Here is a 23,118-nt window from a genome sequence, read left to right as displayed (position 1 = left end):
AAACTGAACGGGAACCCCACACTTCTATGTTAGTACTCTGATTCACACAAAATCGTTCCTGACATATACGCTAAAACAAAACTTCCATCTATTTTAGAAAATTATTTCAGCTTTTATAATTCATAATCATCTTGTATAAATTGGTTGCTTCAGGTATATTTTCAGTGGAAAGCACACTTCTCTATAAAACTCAAGTGCCTCTTAGGTCATTTTTATTAGAAATGAAATAACTTGGATTTAGTTGAAGTATTAAATATTAATTGTTCTTTTTCATCTTTTTCATCATTTTATTGTTGCAAATCTAGAATGGGATATGGTCAGACAGCTGGCAAGACTGCATGATATTTTGCACCATGAAAAACAAAAGTAATCACCCTCTGGTTTCTGAATAAATCTCATAAGCACTAAGTTCAAACAAAAACAGAACATCCTCTTGATCCTAATGGCTAATATTAATAGCTCATATTTCTTCTATTGAAATACTAAATTTTAGCTTCATTGAAAAAAAGTCTTGTTACCTTGCATGGTTTAAAATTCAAAGGTTGTCAAATATAAAATGAAAATATCAAACTATTTTTAAAATTGCAGAAAAAACTCAAAGCCTTCAAATTATTAATAGGCAGCCATAACAAAGTTAGCAGATAAATTGCTACAGAGAAATGTATGTAAAATGTCATCCACATCCTGGATCAGGGTGTGCACTGGGACTATTCCTGAACAGCATGAAAGAGCCAGGTTGCAGCTGCCTTTCAGCTGGGAACCAAGACACTAGATAAACCAAAAGAATTATCTCTGACACATGATTAAAGATGAAGGAGTGACATATGCATTCAGCTTTCACACTTTCCTAAACTTTACTAAAATGACACTGAAAGCTTTGTTTTGCTTTTTTTATATTTGTTGTTTTATTTTTTTCCATCTTGATTGGAGTACACTTGCTTTACAACGCTGTGTTAGTTTCTGCTGTATAACAAAGTGAATCAGCCATATGCATACATATATCCCCATATCCCCTCCCTCTTGCACCTCCCTCCCACCCTCCCTATCCCACCCCTCTAGGTGGTCACAAAGCACTGAGTTGATCTCCCTGTGCTATGCAGCTGCTTCCCACTAGCTATCTATTTTACATTTGGTAGTGTATATATGTCCATGCCACTCTCTCACTTCCTCCCAGTTTACCATTCCCCCTCCCTGTGTCCTCAAGTCCATTCTTTATGTCTGCGTCTTTATTCCTGTCCTGCCCCTCGGTTCTTCAGAACCTTTTTTTTTTTTTTTCTTTAGATTCCATATATATGTGTTAGCATACGGTATTCGTTTTTCTCTTTCTGACTTACTTCACTCTGTATGACAGACTCTAGGTCCATCCACCTCACTACAAATAACTCAATTTCATTTCTTTTTATGGCTGAGTAATATTCCATTGTATATGTGCCACATCTTCTTTATCCATTCATCTGTTGATGGACACTTAGGTTGCTTCCATGTCCTGGCTATTGTAAATAGAGCTGCAATGAACATTTTGGTACATGACTCTTTTTGAATTATGGTTTTCTCTGGGTATATGCCCAGTAGTGGGATTGCTGGGTCATATGGTAGTTCTATGTTTAGTTTTTTAAGGAACCTGCATACTGTTCTCCATAGTAGCTGTCTCAATTTACATCCCAACTAACAGTGCAAGAGTGTTCCCTTTTCTCCACACCCTCTCAGCATTTCTTGTTTGTAGATTTTTTGATGATGTTTTGTTTTTATAAATAGACAAAAACCCATAGGTGAAAGCAGACTGAGGTAAGAGACAAGAGCAACAAGATGCTGACTGCTGGAAAGTTGACTTAGCAGAGCTGGCAGCAGGGAAAGCCAAGAACTTATACCAGCGAACACCAGATGCCCTAGAAGGTGGTAGCAGGTCCATGATGCAACCAGTCTACACTACAGTAGGTTAGAGTATTTCTTTTTTTAAGATGACTTAATGGATGAAACATGCAATGTTTGAGTATTTTGAGATAGAAATCCTACATCTTGAGTTGTGTTTAAGTACAAAGTAAATAGATAATTTGATACCATGTTAAATCTAGGAAAAATGAAATACCTATTTCTCCTAGAATATGAATAGGCCATTCCTAGCAGACAGCTCGTGGTTTTCGTCCACATGTCAGGCCAATCTCCATTTGAGCTATCACTTGTCTTATCTCGGAAACAGTCTGGGGACACTATTATTCAACAGCCCCTCCTCCTCCCCACCACAGCCCCACCAAGGAGAATGCTCACGACCTAAGTCTGGGCCCATCTAAATTCCACATCCCTAGAAAGATCAGGAACAGTGTGAGGAAAGGACTGCAAAGGGTTAGTATCAGCTGTTATGAAGCAGCAGTCTTCCAAAGACAGTCAAGTAGGTCTGCTAACTGGGCCCTCTGGATTCCTGCCTTTTACGATCTGCTTCTTCAGCTTTCCCTAGGATCCTGCAAACTCCCTATATCCTAACACATTTTTTTAATTATCTAAAATCTATTCCTATTTTTTGCAACTAAAAACTCTAACTGATCTGGGTAGAATTTATTCATAAAAAGTAAACTAAGGAAATTCTTGATTTGAATACACTTCATACTTCAGATTCATCAGATATTACAGCTATGAAGGACCTTAGAGTTCATAGAATTTAATCTTTCCTGATACACATGGAAAAAATAAAATAAAGCTCAGAGCAAGAGACTAACAGCTTTTTCCAGTGTCATACAGTAAGTGGCAATGCTTAGAATAAAATGGGAATCTCCTAATATCAATTTCAGCATGACTATTTGGACTTTTTAAAATTTACTCTTTGTTTCATTTTTACCATACCTCTAGTTCCTGGAAGTGGAGCTGCTATCCAGTAGCCCAAATGAGGTGCCTCGTATGTCCAAATTAAATGATTGTTATATTCCTTGACCATTCCCCGGCCATGATTTATCCAAGCACCTAAAAAGGAAGGCAAGTAAAAAATACTAATCGATTAGTTTATATATCTTTAATGCTGATAGGAGTTTGCTGATAGTCATGTATAGAATACTTTGCAGGACTTTTTCAAAGATTATGAAAACTGTGGCAATATATTATCATGGGATAATATATATATTACATCATAATACAGCACATATTATATTAAATAGAATAATTTGATTTGTTATGACTAAAGGAAATAAAATCAATACTAATAAACTAAGGATATAGATCTATTTAGGGAAATCATGACTCCAAATAATGTCTACATTGTGCATATTGAGATATGTCTTAATAAAAATGTGAGTAATTAAATCCAAATTTATCAACAGGTGGTTGTTACCTATTCTGGGATTCTGATTAAACACTTATAGTCTATATTTTATGGCCTTATTATTTATTAAATACTGTTTTGTTCTAGTACTGCTGGCATAGCTCTTTTAGAACTCAATTTTTAAAAACTTTTTAAAAAATGCTATTCGGATTCAATTAAATGTTATCCACAGAAAAAAGCATTCAGTAAAGCCAGTATCTTTTATGAAGTCCAGCATAACAAAGCTATTTATAAGTTTGGTGTATAGTTGTATTTGGTTTATTGATTCCTTGTAATGATGTATATCTATAACATGTAAAACTGTTTTTAATAAGGTAGACAAACTTGAAATTATCAGAATAAGTCAACCTACTGCTTTCTAAATAGTCACATTAAAACTAAGCATTACATATGTGACAAATCAATTCAAAAATTCTGCCACTGGAAGGTACATTAGAGACAAAGGCCTTTTTCAGGAGAAACAGTCAGAAAGCAGAACTCAAAGCAGATATTCTTCTTTAAAGTGTCTTAAAACAATTCTCTCATTCAACAAATTAGGAAATTGAGGCCAGAATAAATTAAGTGATTTGTTCAAAATCACACTGCTGGTAAATGGACCAGAATCCAGGTCTTAGAGCTCTTAATCCAGTGTTTAAGACCAGAATCCAGGTCTCAGAGCTCTTAATCCAGTGTTTAACAGTAGTATACCACTGTGACATTGTGATTTATAATAAGAAATATATATGTGGTCTTAATCCCCAGTCCTGGCACAGTGCTCCTAAAACCTCGGAATTTCCTATGTGATAAGGTCCAAAAAGGTGGAGAGTGTCTTTTGTTGTTCATAACAAGCTGCTTTCAATGACACCTGAGTTTATGTTAATGAGGTGAATTTGGGAAAGTCCCTGTGGATAGGAGCCTGGTTGCCAGGGGAGCCAAACACGTGATCAGAGGGTTGGACCTTTCATCCCCAGCCCCACGCACCCCTGTAGAGAAGGAAGAGGGGCTGGAGCTCGAACTCAATCACCAGTGTTCAATGATTTAATCAAGCATGCCTACATAATAAGGCCTCCATAAAAATCCCTGAACTCCAGGGTTTAGAGAGCAGAGTTGGTGAACACGTGGAGGTGCTGGGAGGGTGAAGCACCCAGAGGAGAGAGAGCACTGAAGCTCCAGGCCCTTTCTCCCGTACCTTGCCCTATGCGTCTCCTCCATCTGGCTATTACCAAGTTGTACCCTTCTATAACAAACTGATAATCTAGTTAGTAAACGTCTGTCTTCCTGTGAGCTGTTCTAGCAAGTTGTCAAACTCGAGGAGAGGGTCATGGGAACCTCCAATTTATAGCCAGCTGGTCAGAAGCATGGGTGACAAGCTGGACTTGCAACTGGCCTCTTGAGTTGGGGGCTGTAGGACCGAGCCCTTAACCTGTAGGATCTGACACTAACTCCAGGTAGAGAGTGTCTAAATTGAATGAAATTTTAGGACACTTAGCTCGTGTTAAGAGTCCTGCTTGGCACAGGAAAAACACCCTCACATTTGGTGACCAGAAGTGAAGTTTTGAGTGTAGAATAGAGTTGAGAGAAGAAGAGTTTGTCCCTTACAACTACCATTGTTATTTATATAGTTTCCAGTCTTTCTTAAACAATAATATATCCATGTTTTTATCTTCTATAGTGAACACGTGTGTGTTTGTGCCTCACTACCTACCCTTCCAGTTACAGTGAAACCTCATTCCAATCTCCTTTGAGGATCTACTGCTCCCTATTCTCAGTCCACATGATTAGTTTAGGGCTCCAATCCCAGTTCCAACACAAGACTTAAGCCTAAATAAATTTATGCAATCTATTTGCAGGCCACACAGATTGGTTCCAAGATGGGCATGCAAACCCCATTCTACAAATGCAATGAATCCAAGGGCTTATGTAATAGCTACTAGGAAAAGAATTTCTCTTTCCGTTGGACTTTAACCTGGGTAGTATAAAGTGAGAGCACCTACAGCCTTCTTGACACTCAGAAGGGAAATCCTATTCCAGAAAGTTATTAACACAGGAAACAGATGAGGGAGAAATTAAGCCCTGCAAAACTGTCTAGGCTGTGTATCATGACTTAACCCAAGACAGTTCTACCCCTGGACCCAGTTTTGGACTGACCATCTTTTCTTGTTTTTGTTTTTTGGTAAAGATTTCCACCTTATTTACATGGAAACACAAGAAAACCAAGAGAAGCAGAAGGGGGAAAAAGTGCATCCAGCTGTTATTTAGGAGGCTAAACTCAGGAAACAAAATTGGTACGAAAGATTTTTTTTTGGAAAATAATCTCTCTTTCTACCCTCTCTCTCTATATATATAATACACATACATATATATACACACATACATCTAAAACACAGTGTTATTTATTTTCATGAAATTAGCATACATTTATCAATTGCTTTAGCCAAGCTTTTAGATATAACTTCATAATGCCTATCAAAACAAGAACAAACCCATAAGAGCAGAAATAATTTTAAAAATTTTATTTCTGCTCAAAATATAAAAACATGGTAATGTGAGTAAATAATGCTATCTTAAAATGTAATAGTGATACCCTTTTCCCCGCAATTGTATTATATTAATCAAAGTAGGGCCACTTTTGGTCATTAACAAAGTGCTTAAAATTATAATATTACTGACTTAGTACTCTACTAAAGATAAAACATTCAAATATAAATATTTGAATGTTTTAAATAAGGTATATTAAAACTTAATATTGTATATAAAATATAGAAATTTTATTTGTCAATTATACCTTAATAAAGCTGAAAAGTTTTAATAAAAATATAGAAACATATTTGTAAAATATTCAAATATTCAGAACCTTTTCACCTAGCTCACATACCTGTATTCATATCAAATGTCCAGGCAGGTATGTTATCCCCTGCACTTATACCTTTTGTACGTAGAAGTGGGAGAGAAATTTGAATAGAGCCATCCACCTTTAATTCTTTTCCTCCAGAATATATTTTCACACATATTGCAGCAAGAGGAGTCAGTTCATTGCCTTCAAAACCTAAAAACAGAAGACAGTTCATTAAAATCATATGTAAAACACAAACTGTAGTTGTGTATTAACAACAGACTAATATGGGCCTAAAATATCTAGTTCCTCTATTTCACCCAGGGTTATCCATTTTAATATCAAATAGATACTGGATTCTATTTAAGGATTTTTAAACTATAAAATATATCATAAATAAATGCTATACTTATGTAATATTGACAAATCAGTATGAGCCTAAAGATCGAATTCTCTCTGAGTCCTCTGATTTAAGGTCACTGGAATCTAATTCAGTGTTTTTAAAAACCTACAAAACCAACAGGAAGGCTGCCTCTCTGAGGAGGAGACATTTGAGCAGTGGCCAAATGAGAAGGTGCCATCCATGCAGAGACCTCAGAGAAGAGCTTTTCAGGCATAAGAAACCAGTGCAAAGCTCCCAAATCAGAAGTGATCTTGGCACGTGTAAGAAAGAAAGAAGACTGGAGGTCAGAGAGAGGTGGAAATAGCATAGGGCCTTGGAGGCCATGGAAAGGAATCCTTATTATCGCTGCCACCAAATCTGGTATATATCTTCAGTTATCAGACAGGGCAACCACTGGCTTATTGGAAATTTTCTGTTAAATATAAGAGAATTAACCTTTGTAAACTTCCTGAAACTCTAACCATAAGGTAAGCAAAGTAATGCCATACATATATTCTGTAGACTAGTTGCACTGGTCAGTAATGTACTGTAAAAAGTACTATGTAATCTGTAAGTAATTATAATCTCTTATATCAAACTATTTATAAAGCTAGCTGGCTTTCTTAACTCCACCCCTCAGTTCTATACAGTCGGTGGCTTCACATAGTGAATGCAGCTGAAACTGATGAAATCAGCATCCCACCATTTGGGATAAGGCCAACTCAAAGAAGAAGGAAAAAAGAGTCTGAAAGGCAATGAGGAGGAAACTTTCACAAAGAATTTTCATACTTGTAGAACTCTAGAACTGTACAATCCAGTAGAGTAGCCGGAAGCAGCATGCAGCAATTTAAATTTAAATGAAATGAGCAATATAGTTTCTCAGTGCACTGGTTATGTGTCAAGAGCTCAACAGCCACATGTGGCTTAGCAGCTACCAGACTGGGCAGAGCAGAACATTCCCATTTGTCAGCACAGCTCTAGAACTTTGACAATGTTAGCAGCATTCTCAGGACAATTGAAATGTTTAATGAATAATCTCAAAAGCAGGTAGTAGAAGAATGCTGAAGGGCAGAGCACACTATGACTCCTTCCCACTGAATCTAATGAGTGTTGTTCATAAAAACCCTCCAATGCAACATGAGCTTCATTTGCAATAGTGTATATATTGGTACCATTCTTGTGATGCTTTTATTTTGAGCATCCTATAACTTACAACTGGAAAACTTTGGCAGGTATCTTAGATTGGCTTCCTCAAGAAGCAAACCCTGAAATAACAATATGGAGGAAGCACCCACCACTGAGGGAATGGAGGAGTAACACAGAAGAAGGAAGCCAACACAGGATGTGTTAATGAGCAGGTGTGTATGCGTTATGTGCTGTTTGTCTGTCATTGGTTGAGACCTTGCCCCTTGTGAGGGCCAAGTCTGCATCCTGGACCAGGGAATGCCCTTAAGCAGAGATTTGTGCAGTAGGAAACATAGGCTTGTAACAGAAGACAGGGTCATCTGGCTGGGGCATCAATAGCATCAGCTACAGCAGGTTAGAAAAAAAAAAAAAAAAAGCCTATCTAACCATAACATTTATATGCTTATTACTCTAATTTCTGACTACTCCCCAAACGACATGGACCAAGAATGTGACTCAAGGGAAACCATAAAAATTACATATTATCTGAGCTGATTTTAAAAACAGTGGAATAAATAGAAGTTTAAAAAAAATAATTGCCAGGGGACATTCAAGATGGCAGAGGAGTTACAACGTGGAGATCACCTTCCTCCCCACAAATACATCAAAAATACATCTACATGTGGAACAACTCCTACAGAACACCTACTGAACGCTGGCAGAAGACCTCAGACTTCCCAAAAGGCAAGAAACTGCCCACGTACCTGGCCGTGTGGCTGACAGGGTCTTGGTGCTCTGGCCGGGTGTCAGGCCTGAGCCTCTGAGGTGGGAGAGCCGAGCTCAGGACATTGGTCCACCAGAGACCTCCCAGCCCGGCCCCACATATCAATCGGCAAGCGCTCTCCCAGAGATCTCCATCTTAATGCTAAGACCCAGCTCCACTCAACGACCAGCAAGCTCCAGTGCTGGATTGCCCATGCCAAACAACTAGCCAGACAGGAACACAACCCCACCCATTAGCAGAGATGCCACCTAAAATCATAATAAGTTCACAGACACCCCAAAACACACCACCGGACACAGTCCTGCCCCCCAGAAAGACAAGATCCAGCCTCATCCACCAGAACACAGGCACCAGTCCCCTCCACCACGAAGCCTACACAACCCACTGAACCAAGCTTAGCCATGGGGGGCAGACACTAAAAACAATGGGAACTACGAACCTGCAGCCTGTGGAAAGGAGACCCCAAACACAGTTAGTTAAGCAAAATGAGAAGACACAGAAATACACAGCAGATGAAGGAGCAAGGTAAAAACCCACCAGACCAAACAAATTATGAGGAAATAGGCAGTCTACCTGAAAAAGAATTCAGAGTAAAGATGATCCAAAATCTTGGAAGTAGAATGAAGAAAATACAAGAAACATTTAACAGGGACCTAGAAGAACTAAAGAGCAAACAAACAATGATGAACAATACAATAAATGAAATTTAAAATTCTCTAGAAGCAATCAATAGCAGAATAACTGAAGCAGAGGAATGGATAAGTGACCTGGAAGATAAAATAGTGGAAATAACTACCACAGAGCAGAATAAAGAAAAAAGAATGAAAAGAATTGAGGACAGTCTCACAGTCCTCTGGGACAACATTAAATGCACCAATATTCGAATTATAGGGGCCCCAGAAGAAGAAGAGAAAAAGAAAGGGACTGAGAAAATATTTGAAGAGATTACAGTTGAAAACTTCCCTAATATAGGAAAGGAAATAGTCATTCAAGTCCTGGAAGCACAGAGTCCCATACAGAATAAATCCAAGGAGAAATGCGCCAAGAGACATATTAATCAAACTGTCAAAAAATTAATACAAAGAAAAAATATTAAAAGCAGCAAGGGGAAAACAACAAATAACATACAAGGGAATCCCCATAAGGTTAACAGCTGATCTTTCAGCAGAAACTCTGCAAGCCAGAAGGGAGTGGCAGGACATATTTAAAGCGATGAAAGGGAAAAACCTACAACCAAATTTACTCTCCCCAGCAAGGATCTCATTCAGATTCGATGGAGAAATTAAAACCTTTACACACAAGAGAAAGCTAAGAGGATTCAGCACCAACAAACCAGCTTTACAACAAATGCTAAAGGAACTTCTCTAGGAGGAAACACAAGAGAAGGAAAAGACCTACAATAACAAACCTAAAACAATTAAGAAAATGGTAATAGGAACATACATATCAATAATTACCTTAAATGTAAATGGATTAAATGCTCCAACCAAAAGACACAGACTGGCTGAATGGATACAAAAACAAGACCTGTATATATGCTGTCTACAAGAGACCCACTTCAGACCTAGGGACACATACAGACTGAAAGTGAGGGGATGGAAAAAGATATTCCATGCAAATGGAAATCAAAAGAAAGCTGGAGTAGCAATTCTCATATCAGACAAAATCGACTTTAAAACAAAGACTATTACCTGAGACAAAGAAGGACACTACATAATGATCAAGGGATCAATCCAAGAAGAAGATATAACAATTGTAAATATTTATGTACCCAACATAGGAGCACTTCAATACATAAGACAAATGCTAACAGCCATAAAAGGGGAAATCGACAGTAACACAATCATAGTAGGGGACTTTAACACCCCACTTTCACCAATGGACAGATCATCCAAAATGAAAATAAATAAGGAAACACAAGCTTTAAATGATATATTAAACAAGATGGACTTAACTGATATTTATAGGACATTCCATCCAAAAACAACAGAATACACTTTCTTCTCAAGTGCTCATGGGATATTCTCCAGGGTAGATCATATCTTGGGTCACAAATCAAGCCTTGGTAAATTTAAGAAAATTGAAATCATATCAAGTATCTTTTCTGACCACAACGCTAAGAGACTAGATATCAATTACAGGAAAAAATCTGTAAAAAATACAAACATATGGAGGCTAAACAATTCATTACTAAATAACCAAGAGATCACTGAAGAAATTGAAGAGGAAATCAAAAAATACCTAGAAACAAATGACAATGAAACCATGACGACCCAAAACCTATGGGATGGAGCAAAAGCAGTTCTAAGAGGAAAGTTTATAGCAATACAATCCTACCTCAAGAAACAAGAAAAATCTCAAATAAACAACCTAACCTTACACCTAAAGCAATTAGAGAAAGAAGAACAAAAAAAACCCAGAGTTAGCAGAAGGAAAGAAATCATAAGGATCAGATCAGAAATAAATGAAAAAGAAATGAAGGAAACAATAGCAAAGATCAATAAAACTAAAAGCTGGTTCTTTGAGAAGATAAACAAAATTGATTAACCATTAGCCAGACTCATCAAGGAAAAAAGGGAAAAGACTCAAATCAACAGAATTAGAAATGAAAAGGAGAAGTAACAACTGACACTGCAGAAATACAAAGGATCATGAGAGATTAATGCACGCAACTAATTATATGCCAATAAAATGGACAACCTGGAAGAAATGGACAAATTCTTAGAAAAGTACAACCTTCCGAGACTGAACCAGGAACAAATAGAAAATATGAACAGACCAATCACAAGCACTGAAATTGAAACTGTGATTAAAAATCTTCCAACAAACAAAAGCCCAGGACCAGATGGCTTCACACGCAAATTCTACCAAAGATTATAGAAGAGTTAACACCCGTCCTTCTCAAACTCTTCCAATATATAGCAGAGGGAGGAACACTCCCAAACTCATTCTACGAGGCCACCATCACCCTGATAGCAAAACCAGACAAAGATGTCACAAAAAAAGAAAACTACAGGCCAATATCACTGATAAACATAGATGCAAAAATCCTCTACAAAACACTAGCAAACAGAATCCAACAGCACATTAAAAGGATCATACACTACGATCCAGTGGGGTTTATCCCAGGAATGCATGGATTCTTCAATATATGCAAATCAATCAATGTGATAAACCATATTAACAAACTGAAGGAGAAAAACCATATGATCATCTCAATAGATGCAGAGAAAGCTTTCAACAAAATTCAACACACATTTATGATAAAAATCCTCCAGAGAGTAGGCACAGAGGGAACTTACCTCAACATAATAAAGGTCATATATGACAAACCCAGAGCCAACATCGGTCTCAATGGTGAAAAACTGAAACCATTTCCACTAAGATCAGGAACAAGACAAGGTTGCCCACTCTCACCACTATTATTCAACATAGTTTTGGAAGTTTTAGCCACAGCAATCAGAGAAGAAAAAGAAATGAAAGGAATACAAATCAGAAAGGAAGAAGTAAAACTGTCACTGTTTGCAGATGACATGATACTATACATAGAGAATCCTAAAGATGCTACCAGAAAACTACTAGAGGCTAATCAATGAATTTGGTAAAGTAGCAGGATACAAAATTAATGCACAGAAATCTCCTGCATTCCTATACACTAATGATGAAAAATCTGAAAGAGCAATTAAGGAAACACTCCCATTTACCACTGCAACAAAAAGAATAAAATACCTAGGAATAAACCTACCTAAGTAGACAAAAGACCTGTATGCAGAAAACTATAAGACACTCATGAAAAGAAATTAAAGACGATACCAACAGATGGAGAGATATACCATGTTCTTGGATTGAAAGAGTCAACATTGTGAAAATGACTATATTACCCAAAGCAGTCTACAGATTCAATGCAATGCCTATCAAACTACCAATGGCATTTTTCACACAACTAGAACAAAAAATTTCACAATTTGTATGGAAACACAAAAGACCCCGAACAGCCAAAGCAATCTTGAGAAAGAATATCGGAGCTGGAGGATTCAGGCTCCCTGACTTCAGACTATACTACACAGCTACAGTAATCAGGACAGTATGGTACTGGCACAAAAACAGAAATATAGATCAGTGGAACAGGCTAGAAAGCCCAGAGATAAACCCACGCACATATGGTCACCTTATCTCTGATAAAGGAGGCAAGAATATACAATGGAGAAAAGACAGCCTCTTCAATAGGTGGTGCTGGGAAAACTGGACAGGTACATGTAAAAGAATGAAATTAGAACACTCCCTAACACCATACACAAAAATAAACTCAAAATGGATTAAAGACCTAAAGGTAAGGCCAGACACTATAAAACTCTTAGAGGAAAACATAGGCAGAACACTCTATGACGTACATCACAGCAAGATCCTTTTTGACCCACCTTCTACAGAAATGGAAATAAAAACAAATATAAACAAATGGGACCTAATGAAACTTAAAAGCTTTTGCACAGGAAAGGAAACCATAAACAAGAAGAAAAGACAACCCTCAGAATGGGAGAAAATATTTGCAAATGGAGCAAATGACAAAGGATTAATCCCCCAAATTTACAAGCAGCCCATGCAGCTCAATATCAAAAAAACAACAAACCCAATCCAAAAATGGGCAGAAGATCTAAATCGACATTTCTCCAAAGAAGATATACAGATTGCCAACAAACACATGAAAGGATGCTCAACATCACTAATCATGAGAGAAATGCAAATCAAAACTACAATTAAGTTTCAGCTCACACCGGTCAGAATGCCCATCATCAAAAAATCTACAAATGATAAATGCTGGAGAGGGTGTGGAGAAAAAGTAACCCTTTTGCACTGTTGGTTGGAATGTAAATTGATACAGCCACTATGGAGAACAGTATGGAGGTTCCTTAAAAAGCTAAAAATAGAACTACCATATGACTCAGCAATCCCACTACTGGGCATATACCCTGAGAAAACCATAATTCAAAAAGAGTCATGTACCACAATGTTCATTGCATCACTATTTACAATAACCAGGACATGGAAGCAACCTAAGTGTTCATTGACAGATGAATGGATAAAGAAGATGTGGCCCATATATACAATGGAATATTACTCAGCCATAAAAAGGAATGAAACTGAGTTATTTGTAGTGAGGTGGATGGACCTAGAGACTGTCATACAGAGTGAAGTAAGTCAGAAAAAGTAAAACAAATACCATATGCTAACACATATATGTGGAATCTAAAAAAAAAAAAAAAAAGGTTCTGAAGAACCTAGGGGCAGGACAGGAATAAAGACACAGACGTAGAGAATGGACTGAGGACATGGAGGGGGGAAGGGCAAAGTGAGAGAGTGGCATGGACATATATACACTACCAAATGTAAAATAGATAGCTAGTGGGAAGCAGCCACATAGCACAGGGAGATCAGCTCAGTGCTTTGTGTCCACCTAGAGGGGTGGGATAGGGAGGGTGGGAGGGAGACATAAGAGGGAGGGGATATGGGGATATATGTATACGTATAGCTGATTCACTTTGTTGTGCAGCAGAAACTAGCAAACCATTGTGAAGCAATTATACTCCAATAAAGATGTTAAAAAAAAAACAAACCTTGTAAAGTTTTTAAAGTTTTAGCAAAATACACCGCAACTCAAAGTGAAAAAATAATAATAAAAAAATAAAAATAAAAACAGTGGAGTTTGTTAATTGCAACAACTGGTAGAAATGGTAGAACAAGTGTGGATGTACAGAGGGAGGGAAGATACAGTTTTTTTTGTTTTTTTTTTTTAAAGATTGATTGATTGATTGATTGATTGCTATGTTGGGTCTTCGTTTCTGTGCTAGGGCTTTCTCTAGTTGCGGCAAGCGGGGGCCACTCTTCATCGCGGTGCGCGGGCCTCTCACTATCGTGGCCTTTCTTGTTGCGGAGCACAGGCTCCAGACGCGCAGGCGCAGTAGTTGTGGCTCACGGGCCTAGCTGCTCCGCGGCATGTGGGATCTTCCCAGACCAGGGCTCGAACCCGTGTCCCCTGCATTAGCAGGCAGATTCTCAACCACTGCGCCACCAGGGAAGCCCGAAGATACAGTTTTTATAGGTGTCATTCATAAGTTAATTGTTAAATAAAGTGTAAGATTCCATCATCTTCGTAACGTAGGTCATGACAGCCTTATGTAAGCGTACTAGTGCTGCTGAATATAAAAAATACTTTTCAATATTACCGTTTTACTCAGAGGATATCAAATATATTTGAAAAGAAAAATTTCCAGTTGCTTACTCTAATCTATAAACTTTTTTATATCTAACAATTATTGACACTTCTGATCAATTTGATAAGAATGAATAGGTCAAATTATAATATATGTGTAAACTTCTTAGTCAAATTTCCACTTTCAAATGTATTTTTTAATTTGCAAAATTATACAATAATCATTACTATTTTCATAACTTGTTTACCTCCTTTGGATAAAAATATCCTGTAAATTAAACTCTCCATTAATTTGAAATAATGTATGCAGAAGACTGGTATAATCTTTCTTTCATTGGATCAAAGGGACTGCCTATAAACACTTTAATAACTATATTTATGTTTCAAAAGTGACATGTCTCCTCCAAAGCTTAAATGAATTTCAAACATCTAACTAAATAGTACTTGATGAGAGATTTATGTACTGTTTTTATAAATAGATTAGATTATAAAAAATTAGAAAATACCTGACTTATTGAGAGTAATTCCAGTCGTATACAGAAAATTATCCACTTTCAAAAACTGTTGTAGGACTGTAAGGTAGCCTGTAACGTTGCTAATGTGATGCCTGTTGGGTAGTCTAATTAAGGCTTTTGAAAACTGAACACTTGGTTGAGATTTAGCATCTGGAAAAAGGAAACCTCATTAGCAAACAGACAAAACAAATGCATATTAAGCAGAGCACTATTGGTCAGGACATTTTACTCTAAGTGAACCAGTTATTTCTAAAACATTACTGACATCTCCTAATTATAATTATTATTTTATATTCAGATCTGAATAAATAAGAAATGCCCCTTTCTTTAGATCACACAAGGCACCTTTAGCCTAGAGAGTGCTTGATTCGCCTGCCCAGAATTTCTTCACCCTTTGAGTTTCACTCTAGGGAACCACACATTGACCCATGTGGTTCACTTGGGGCTTCATTTCTGTAACAAGAGTAGAGGTAATGGTGCATGCCAGAATGGGCTGAAACCAATCAAAAGCATCTCATTATCCTGTTGGCCACAATGATTTGCTGAACTATAGGACTTGTGACAACCACAGTTAATGAGATGCAATGTGAGTTTTGCTTGGACTTCTAGGGGTTAAAGACCTGCTATTCCCCACTAGATTTTATGTGAGCAGATATATGTCTGGGAGTTGCAAAAGCCATCTTGTGACCAAAAATGAAAGCTCGTTTGAAAATGAGACAATATTTAAGGACTGGAGAGTTGAGAAATGGAAAGAGTAAAACTAGTTCTCAATTATTTCAACTGAAGCCCTGATCAAGCCATGTCTAAAGTTGGTCCCATTCCTACACTTATCAATCATTTGAGCAATAAATAAGTGCTTCCTTTGGGCTTAAGCTAGTTTTGGGTTGGGTTTTCAGCAATTTGCAACAGAAAGTATCTTTGATGATAAACCATATACTTAAGTGGGTAGGTTTCTGCATCAGGCAATTAAACATGCATTAGAAGTTTTTCAAATGCCAGGCATTCAATTTATAAATATTATCTCATGTAAATAACTTTGAATTGACTATCCTCTAATTTATGGAGAACCCAGGGACAATATTGATTTTTTTCTGTAATCAGCAGATCTTTAACAATCAAGGGTCAACTCATATCATTAAAACTAAAAATTATCAGAAACAATCAGTTAAATTCTTAGGATGAAAAAAGTATCCGTTTTTAAAGAGTTACATGACAATAAAAAATAAACTATACACTGACTGAGAATTATCTTACATTGTTTTATTTATCATTTATGTATGAAGCTAGAAAAATGGTACCTGGAAAATAAACAGTTAAGGGATATAAAGAAAAACAACACATCTATATTATCCTTGTTAAATTGCTTTGAGGGCACAATGTAATACCTTTTGATCCCTTACAGGTACTATCTACAACTTACTTACTCTTTTAAAATGTGTGGCTTAATCATGATGAAAATCCAAACTTCTTTACAACTGAAAACATGTACACTAAAGAAAATGTCTAACTGAACTTCTCTAAGGTTTTACACATTCCTGGTTTCCAATTTTTCCTGCTCCTTTTACTACAAATATATTTACACACAGGCCTAACACATTTTTCACTATACAAAATGAACAACTTCCTGATAAAATCTTAGAAGGAAAAATATAAACGTTTTTTGGAAGTTAAGAAGTGAGGATGTGTACTTTCTAAGGAAAGATATAACATCATCAGAAACATCCATCCTTTCTCGGTTGGCCTCACCAATAGGTCAACTCTTAGGGAAATGAGGCAGTAAAAGGAATTCCAGAGGGCTCACAGTGTTCTCACAGAGATGGGCACGTGGCATGGGCAGTGCCACCCAGACAGACGAGAGCTCACCACTGCTTGGTACAGTGGCAAAGGAGTGGTACATGAATATGCTCACGCCGCTCCTTTTCATACAACCCAGCAGAAATGACAATTTGTAATGGGGTTTGAAGAATCCAGTAAGGAGTAGGATGTGTCAAGAGAAAACCAAAACAAACAAATGAAGCAGGACTTTGGAGAACCTGATTTCACTAAGGCCCCAGCAGCATAAAATGTGGCTTCTCTCTGCAAACATGTAGTTTCTATTTACTTTCCACCCTTCATACGCAGCGCTACATCCACCCATCCTGCCATGCACCGGCAAACTCAGTGCAAGAGTAAGAGATTCTACTGCCTTGCTCAGTAAATTACTCTAAGATTAATCAAGCCCTAGTTAATTTTTTCCAAATGATAGCGTTAGGCTTTCTTTTTTTTAATACATTAGGACTAAATAAGATAGCTTCTGAAGATGAAGAGAACTTCAAAAACAGTTCTTTTTACCTTGACTCTTGTATTGGACTTTGAGGTTTTCTGCCTTTACCAGTTCATTCTTATTATGCTTTAGTTCTCAACATTAATTTCCCAAAAGAAACAAAAAAGCCAATTATTGTCACTTATAGAGGTTTTACATAATATGCAGTAAGAGTCACAAAATGCTGGGACTAGTTAAGGGGGGTGAGGAGGTGAGGTAAGGATAAAACTATCATCTTCGTGGTTGGTAAAGCAGAGCTGGAGGACACAGCTTGAATCAGACCCCAAATCACGCTTCCTGTATTCTTGCCCTTGGGATATGTGAGTGGGGCAAATCATGTCTGCCAAGCAGATACTTAACTCCCCAGCCTCAGATCCTTCCCACACAGGCAGCAAGATTAATGTCAGAGGCAGGAATGAAGGTGACCTGCAAACTAGAAAGCCCCAAACGTCTGAGTCCTTTTCCCAATTTCACCAACCACTAAAGCCCAGTGAGAGATGTGATTTGGAAAGCAGTTCAGGGACTCTTTCCAGTATTTCTGCAAGTCAGATGTTCTACTGGGGGTGGCTAAAATGGTAAAAGAGAGAATGATTCCCACTACACACACACAAAAAAATGCTATAGTTTGGTAGTGAAATAAGAATCAGTTCAGATCAACTTATAGTCAGTACTAATCATCCCTGATCAATTTAGATTTTTCCCACCTTATAATCAACACTGATCCACTGGTGAAGAAGCACAGTTATACAATATAGTCAAAATATAGTCTCTTTACTTACTAGCTAAGTAAGAAGTGGTGTACTTACCAGCTAATTTTCCAGTAATTAAAACAGTGTCTTCAAATAGCCATATATTTGCTTGGCTTTGCGGGAACAGTGAAAGTGTAACTGATGAATATACTGTGAAATATAGCATAATTAGGATATTTTATTAGACATGGGGGGAAAACTGGGACAAATATAGTTCTGCTCCAGCAGGTCCTAAAAATGTGGGGAAAAAGAAATTCTGTGATGGGAAAAGCAATTCAAAACAAAGGAAGAATGCATGTAAAATATGATGGAGGAAAAAAAGGAACATAGTAAAGTGAGACCATTCAGCATCACTATTTTACTAATTTTTAAAGATTTTATACGGTAGTTTGTACCAAGGTGACTAATGATGTTCTCTAACTAACCCCAGATATATTTGGTCAAGTTAAATGCTTAAACAACCCTCTGCTATTTTCTCTATATACTCGTTACTTATTTCCTTGTTATATTGAATAATTTTTAAACCGTTTTTCCTGGCCCCATGATTCAAGGTTCTCTCAGGTGGGGAGTACATCACTCTTCTTTTTTAACTTCCCATACAAAGGTGCAGTGCTCTTCTTCACAGTGTGGTTCGCCAAACAGACTGTGCTTTGCCAAAGGAAGAAACAGTTTAACACGTAAAATGATCCAGAGGCAACATTTAGTAGTAGGGAGGATGAAGCTGGACCCGCCTACAAGAGTAGGCACCTGAAATGCCTGGTGCGATGAGTAAGTGCAGATCCCCTGAAAGATAACTAAATTCTTTCAAGATCAGGAACAAGAGGCAGGGACAAAAGACCATCGTTTTATAAGCAAGACCAAATCAAACAACCTGACCAATCCTGCAAAAGAAAAATAAGTTCTGAGGCATCACCTAAAGTACAAGTTCTCACTGATCTCTCTCCTCCATGCAATGCAAGTAAATATCAACAGAAATGATACACTATCCCTAAATCACTTAAGAAAGGATTAAACACACTTGCATGAGAATACTTTTAAAATCTGGAGATATTTCAAAGAGCTGTAAAGGAAATACAGAAAAGACAGGATAAAATATTAAAAGTATACAATGATGTATGGGTGGATGTAAAATAATATACTTTTTTCTTAAGTAGGAATAGAGGACTACCAAATGAAAGTAATTTTAATTCAGAATACACTAACATTTAGATGGATTGTTAGACTTATTAGATTGGAGAGAAGGTGGTTAGGGTAGTAGCTTGGACCCCGAGACGACTGTATCCCATATTTGGATACTTTCTTAGTCCCAGGTAGGTTAAAAAGGGCTACCCTGACAGCTTTTTCTATTAAACCTGAGGAGAATCTTTCAGAAAGTCACTTAAACTTGGATTCAGATTTCCTCTGACTTTAAAAAATGTTTCTGATTATAAACGGGATATATATATCCACTCTGGAAAAGTTGAGAAATACAGAAAAGGAAAGAAGAAAATGATGGTCATCACAATACCACCACAGAGACAACCACTATTAGTATTTCAGTATAGCTCTTCCTGGATTTTTCCTGTGATTTTTCTTTAAAAAGAGGGAGTATGATATTGTATACAGAATATTTTCACCCTGCTTTTTCACTTAAAATAATATTGTAAGCATTTCTGTCCCTCAATAGAAACTTTCATGACATTTTCAAGGTCACATATTTCTTAAAGTATCAAGATTCACTTAACCACTACATTGTACAATATTGTATATTTAGATTGTTTCCATTTCCACTATTACAAAATAATAGTTGACTCAACATCCTTGTGCACAGATATCTGTCCACTTTATTTATATGTTTGTTTTTAGGATAGATTCCCAGCAGTCAATGATGATGAAGATTTCGAAGACACTGACACACACATTTCAAAGTTGTTATCCAGATAACACTGCCGACTTCTCCCACCAGCAGTGTTTGAGGATGGCCATCTTGCCCAGCTTGTCAATATTGAGTATGTTCACTTTTTAAAAATATTTCTAAAGTGAAAAAATCTAAGAAATGTGTATTTGGGGGGCATACTTAGATTATTAAGAAGGTAAAATATTTTATCATATTTACTAATCATTTGTATTTCCTGTTTTGAAAACTAAGTCATGATTTTATCCATTTACCTTATTTAGGCAGGGCCTTGGTTTTTTTACTGATGTGTATGAATTCTTAACACATTAAGGATATCATTCCTCATTATTTCAAATATTTTTTACTACTTTTTAAAATTATGGGGAAATCTACCTTTTATGACATCTTTCATTGCTTTTCAGTTTAAAAAGACCATCCTAAAAAAAAAGATAGTTTATTAAATTTAATGTAATTTAATTTTCCATATTTTAACTTTTTGAGCAATATATTTTGGAATATGGATTCAAATTAATTTACTCCAAATAGTTAACCAAAGTATCCCAATATTACTTATTGAATATTCAGCTTTTTCCTCAATGATTTATGATTCCTATCATAGATTATATTTTTTATGCCTACTAGTATCTGATTTGTACCACATTACAAATCATAGTAAAATATCACTTAATTCTGTAGCTATATATTTTAGTTATCTGGAATGGCAAATTGCCTCTAGTAAATCGTCTTTTAAAACAAGATTTCAGGTATTTTGACAATGTGTTCTTTAAGGGTTATTTTGCCAAGTGTTTTGTTAATGCATTAAATCTATAAATTAATCTGGGAAGAATTCAAATCTTTACAATATTCAAGCTAAGAAAAAATATTTTTCCAGTTATCTGGTGTTTTAGTTGATTTTTTTTTTTTTTTTTTAGGTCTATCAGTAACATTTGGTAGTTTTATTTTCCCTCCCCACAGTTACTTCAGGTTTTTTTGTAGGTTTCCCTGCATATTTTGTTTGTTCTTGTTGTTCTGAGAGGGATTTCTTTTCATTATTTTTCCTAATTGGTTATTACTTCTGGTATATAAAAACATGTATTGATTTGTAGCGATACTAATTTGTAGTTTTCCAGGGATATGATCATAACTAGAAAAAATGGTTTTGATTCTTCCTTCCTAATAGCTATCCCCTTTTTTTATCTGTTAATATCTTTTTGCTCTGATAATAACTTCTACTACAATGTAAAATAATATAGACATCTGTGTTTAGTTTGTTATTTTAGTAGGATCACCTCTAATATTTTACAGTTAAGTATGATTTTGAGATACCTAAGGATATCTTTGTGGTCCTAGTTTTTAAAGAGTGTGTTCTCGGTTAGGCATGAATGGTGAACTTATAAAATGCATTTCAGGCAACATTTCAGGCAATTGCTGATATTATCACATATTAGTTCTAATTTGTTCTACTAATATGATACATAAAATTAATGAAGTTTGACATCCTCATAGTCCTGCAAAGAAGAAAAATCCTACTTGGTCTTGACAGTATGCTATATTTAAATAATGGTGAAATTCTTTTCTGTATTGTTTAGGAATTTTGCATTTAGAGTTATAAGTATGACTGGTCAATAGAGAGGTGCGTGTATATGAGAGAGAGTATGCACACATGAGGGCATTTAATTTTGTATTACCTTTGTTAGGTCTCAGGATCAAGGCTGTACTGATTTGGTAAAATGATCTGGGGCACTTTTCCTTATAGCCTTTGAAGTTATTTTTACCCAGAACATTTTACCCATGGTTATTAATCTACCTCATCTAAAATCAATATACCATTTATATTATCACAAAACTGTTTGTTTTATTGGATTTTTAAGATTATTGCCAAATTTTTTGATAATTTTTATGATTTTTAAAGCTTTTATGTATTTTTATCTTTTATTTCCCTCATTTTTGTTTAAATTAGCTAGATGTGTGTATAATTTACTTCAAAGAACTGACATTTTGTCAATTATTTCTTTATATTTTTCTAATATATGCCAATCTACTTCAATCTTTTTATTTCCTTTTTCCCATTTTAGTTGGTTTCTTCTTTCATTATTTTTCTCACTTTTGTTGAATGAATAGTTGTACTTCATTTCTGTCTTTAAAAAAAATTAAAGCATTTGAGACCATGAATTCACCTCAAATACATCCCTATCTGGATTTTCCAGTCATTTTATTACAATTTTATTCACATGAGTCTTATTAAATTATCTAATTCATTTTTCATTTTCTTTCTCATTCTAAATTTAAATAGTTCAAGAATTCAAATGTTTCCAATATGAAACTAAATAAAATATCTAAAACCTAACAACAAGAACCACCACAATAAAAAATAAAATTTTTAGAAAGATTGATTACCTAATGTATCATCCTTCCAGTCAATCAGACTTGTATTCTGGTACCTTGTATGGCCAATTTTCCCAGTATTCAATTAGTTATAATAACTCCTACCAATTTTTTTCCAGCTTTATTGAGATATAATTGACATCTAACATCATGTAAGTTTAAGGTGTACAATGTGATGATTTGATATATGTTTATATTGTGAAATGAATGCCACAATAATTAATAATTCTTTCTCCAGTATGCCTCTTGTACTCTCACCTCTCCTTTCCATTTCCTTTCTTACATCAGGCTACTGTCCACCAGCACAACCACAGCTTCATAGCCAGGCTCCCTGAATCCATTTTAGCCCTGCTGTTGCCCTGTTCTTTATACACTGTAAATTCAGTTTCTAAACAACTTACTTTCATGTGCTCAAGGATCTACGAGAACTGCTTTATTATTCATCACGTAAATCTAAACTGTTCATCTTATCTTTTGAGAATGTCCTTTAATTATCTGGCCCTTTACTTTACTTTGGCCCATCCTGCTTCTAACTACTTCGTTGGGCATGCCACACCCCTCTCCCCCACCTGCAGACAAGCTTTGTACCAGAGCAGAGCTGTTGCTCGGGATTCCTTCAAGCTTCTGTAGAAGGAAAAAGACCTTCATGTTTTCTTCAAACTGGCACGCCTTT

General features: G+C 36.2%; 1 protein-coding gene across 2 annotated transcripts in view; it reads right to left on the bottom strand.

Annotated features, from left to right (window-relative positions):
• The window catches only part of FAM171B (family with sequence similarity 171 member B), a 63,701-nt gene that overhangs the window by 5,149 nt on the left and 35,434 nt on the right, over positions 1 to 23,118 (bottom strand). The window contains exons 3-6 of one of the 2 annotated variants that reach the window (XM_059927295.1): positions 18,242 to 18,334; positions 15,125 to 15,298; positions 6,162 to 6,332; positions 2,836 to 2,952 (exon numbers count right to left, since the gene is read on the bottom strand). In XM_059927295.1, the coding sequence (XP_059783278.1) occupies positions 2,836 to 2,952; positions 6,162 to 6,332; positions 15,125 to 15,298; positions 18,242 to 18,334 (555 nt within the window). The remainder of the gene's footprint in view (positions 1 to 2,835; positions 2,953 to 6,161; positions 6,333 to 15,124; positions 15,299 to 18,241; positions 18,335 to 23,118) is intronic. The other variant, XM_059927296.1, reaches the window with a different exon arrangement.

The sequence above is a fragment of the Balaenoptera ricei genome, chromosome 7 (genome assembly GCF_028023285.1).
Source record: "Balaenoptera ricei isolate mBalRic1 chromosome 7, mBalRic1.hap2, whole genome shotgun sequence".
Classification (NCBI taxonomy): Eukaryota; Metazoa; Chordata; class Mammalia; order Artiodactyla; family Balaenopteridae; genus Balaenoptera; species Balaenoptera ricei.
This window is presented reverse-complemented; position numbering and strand designations above follow the sequence as displayed.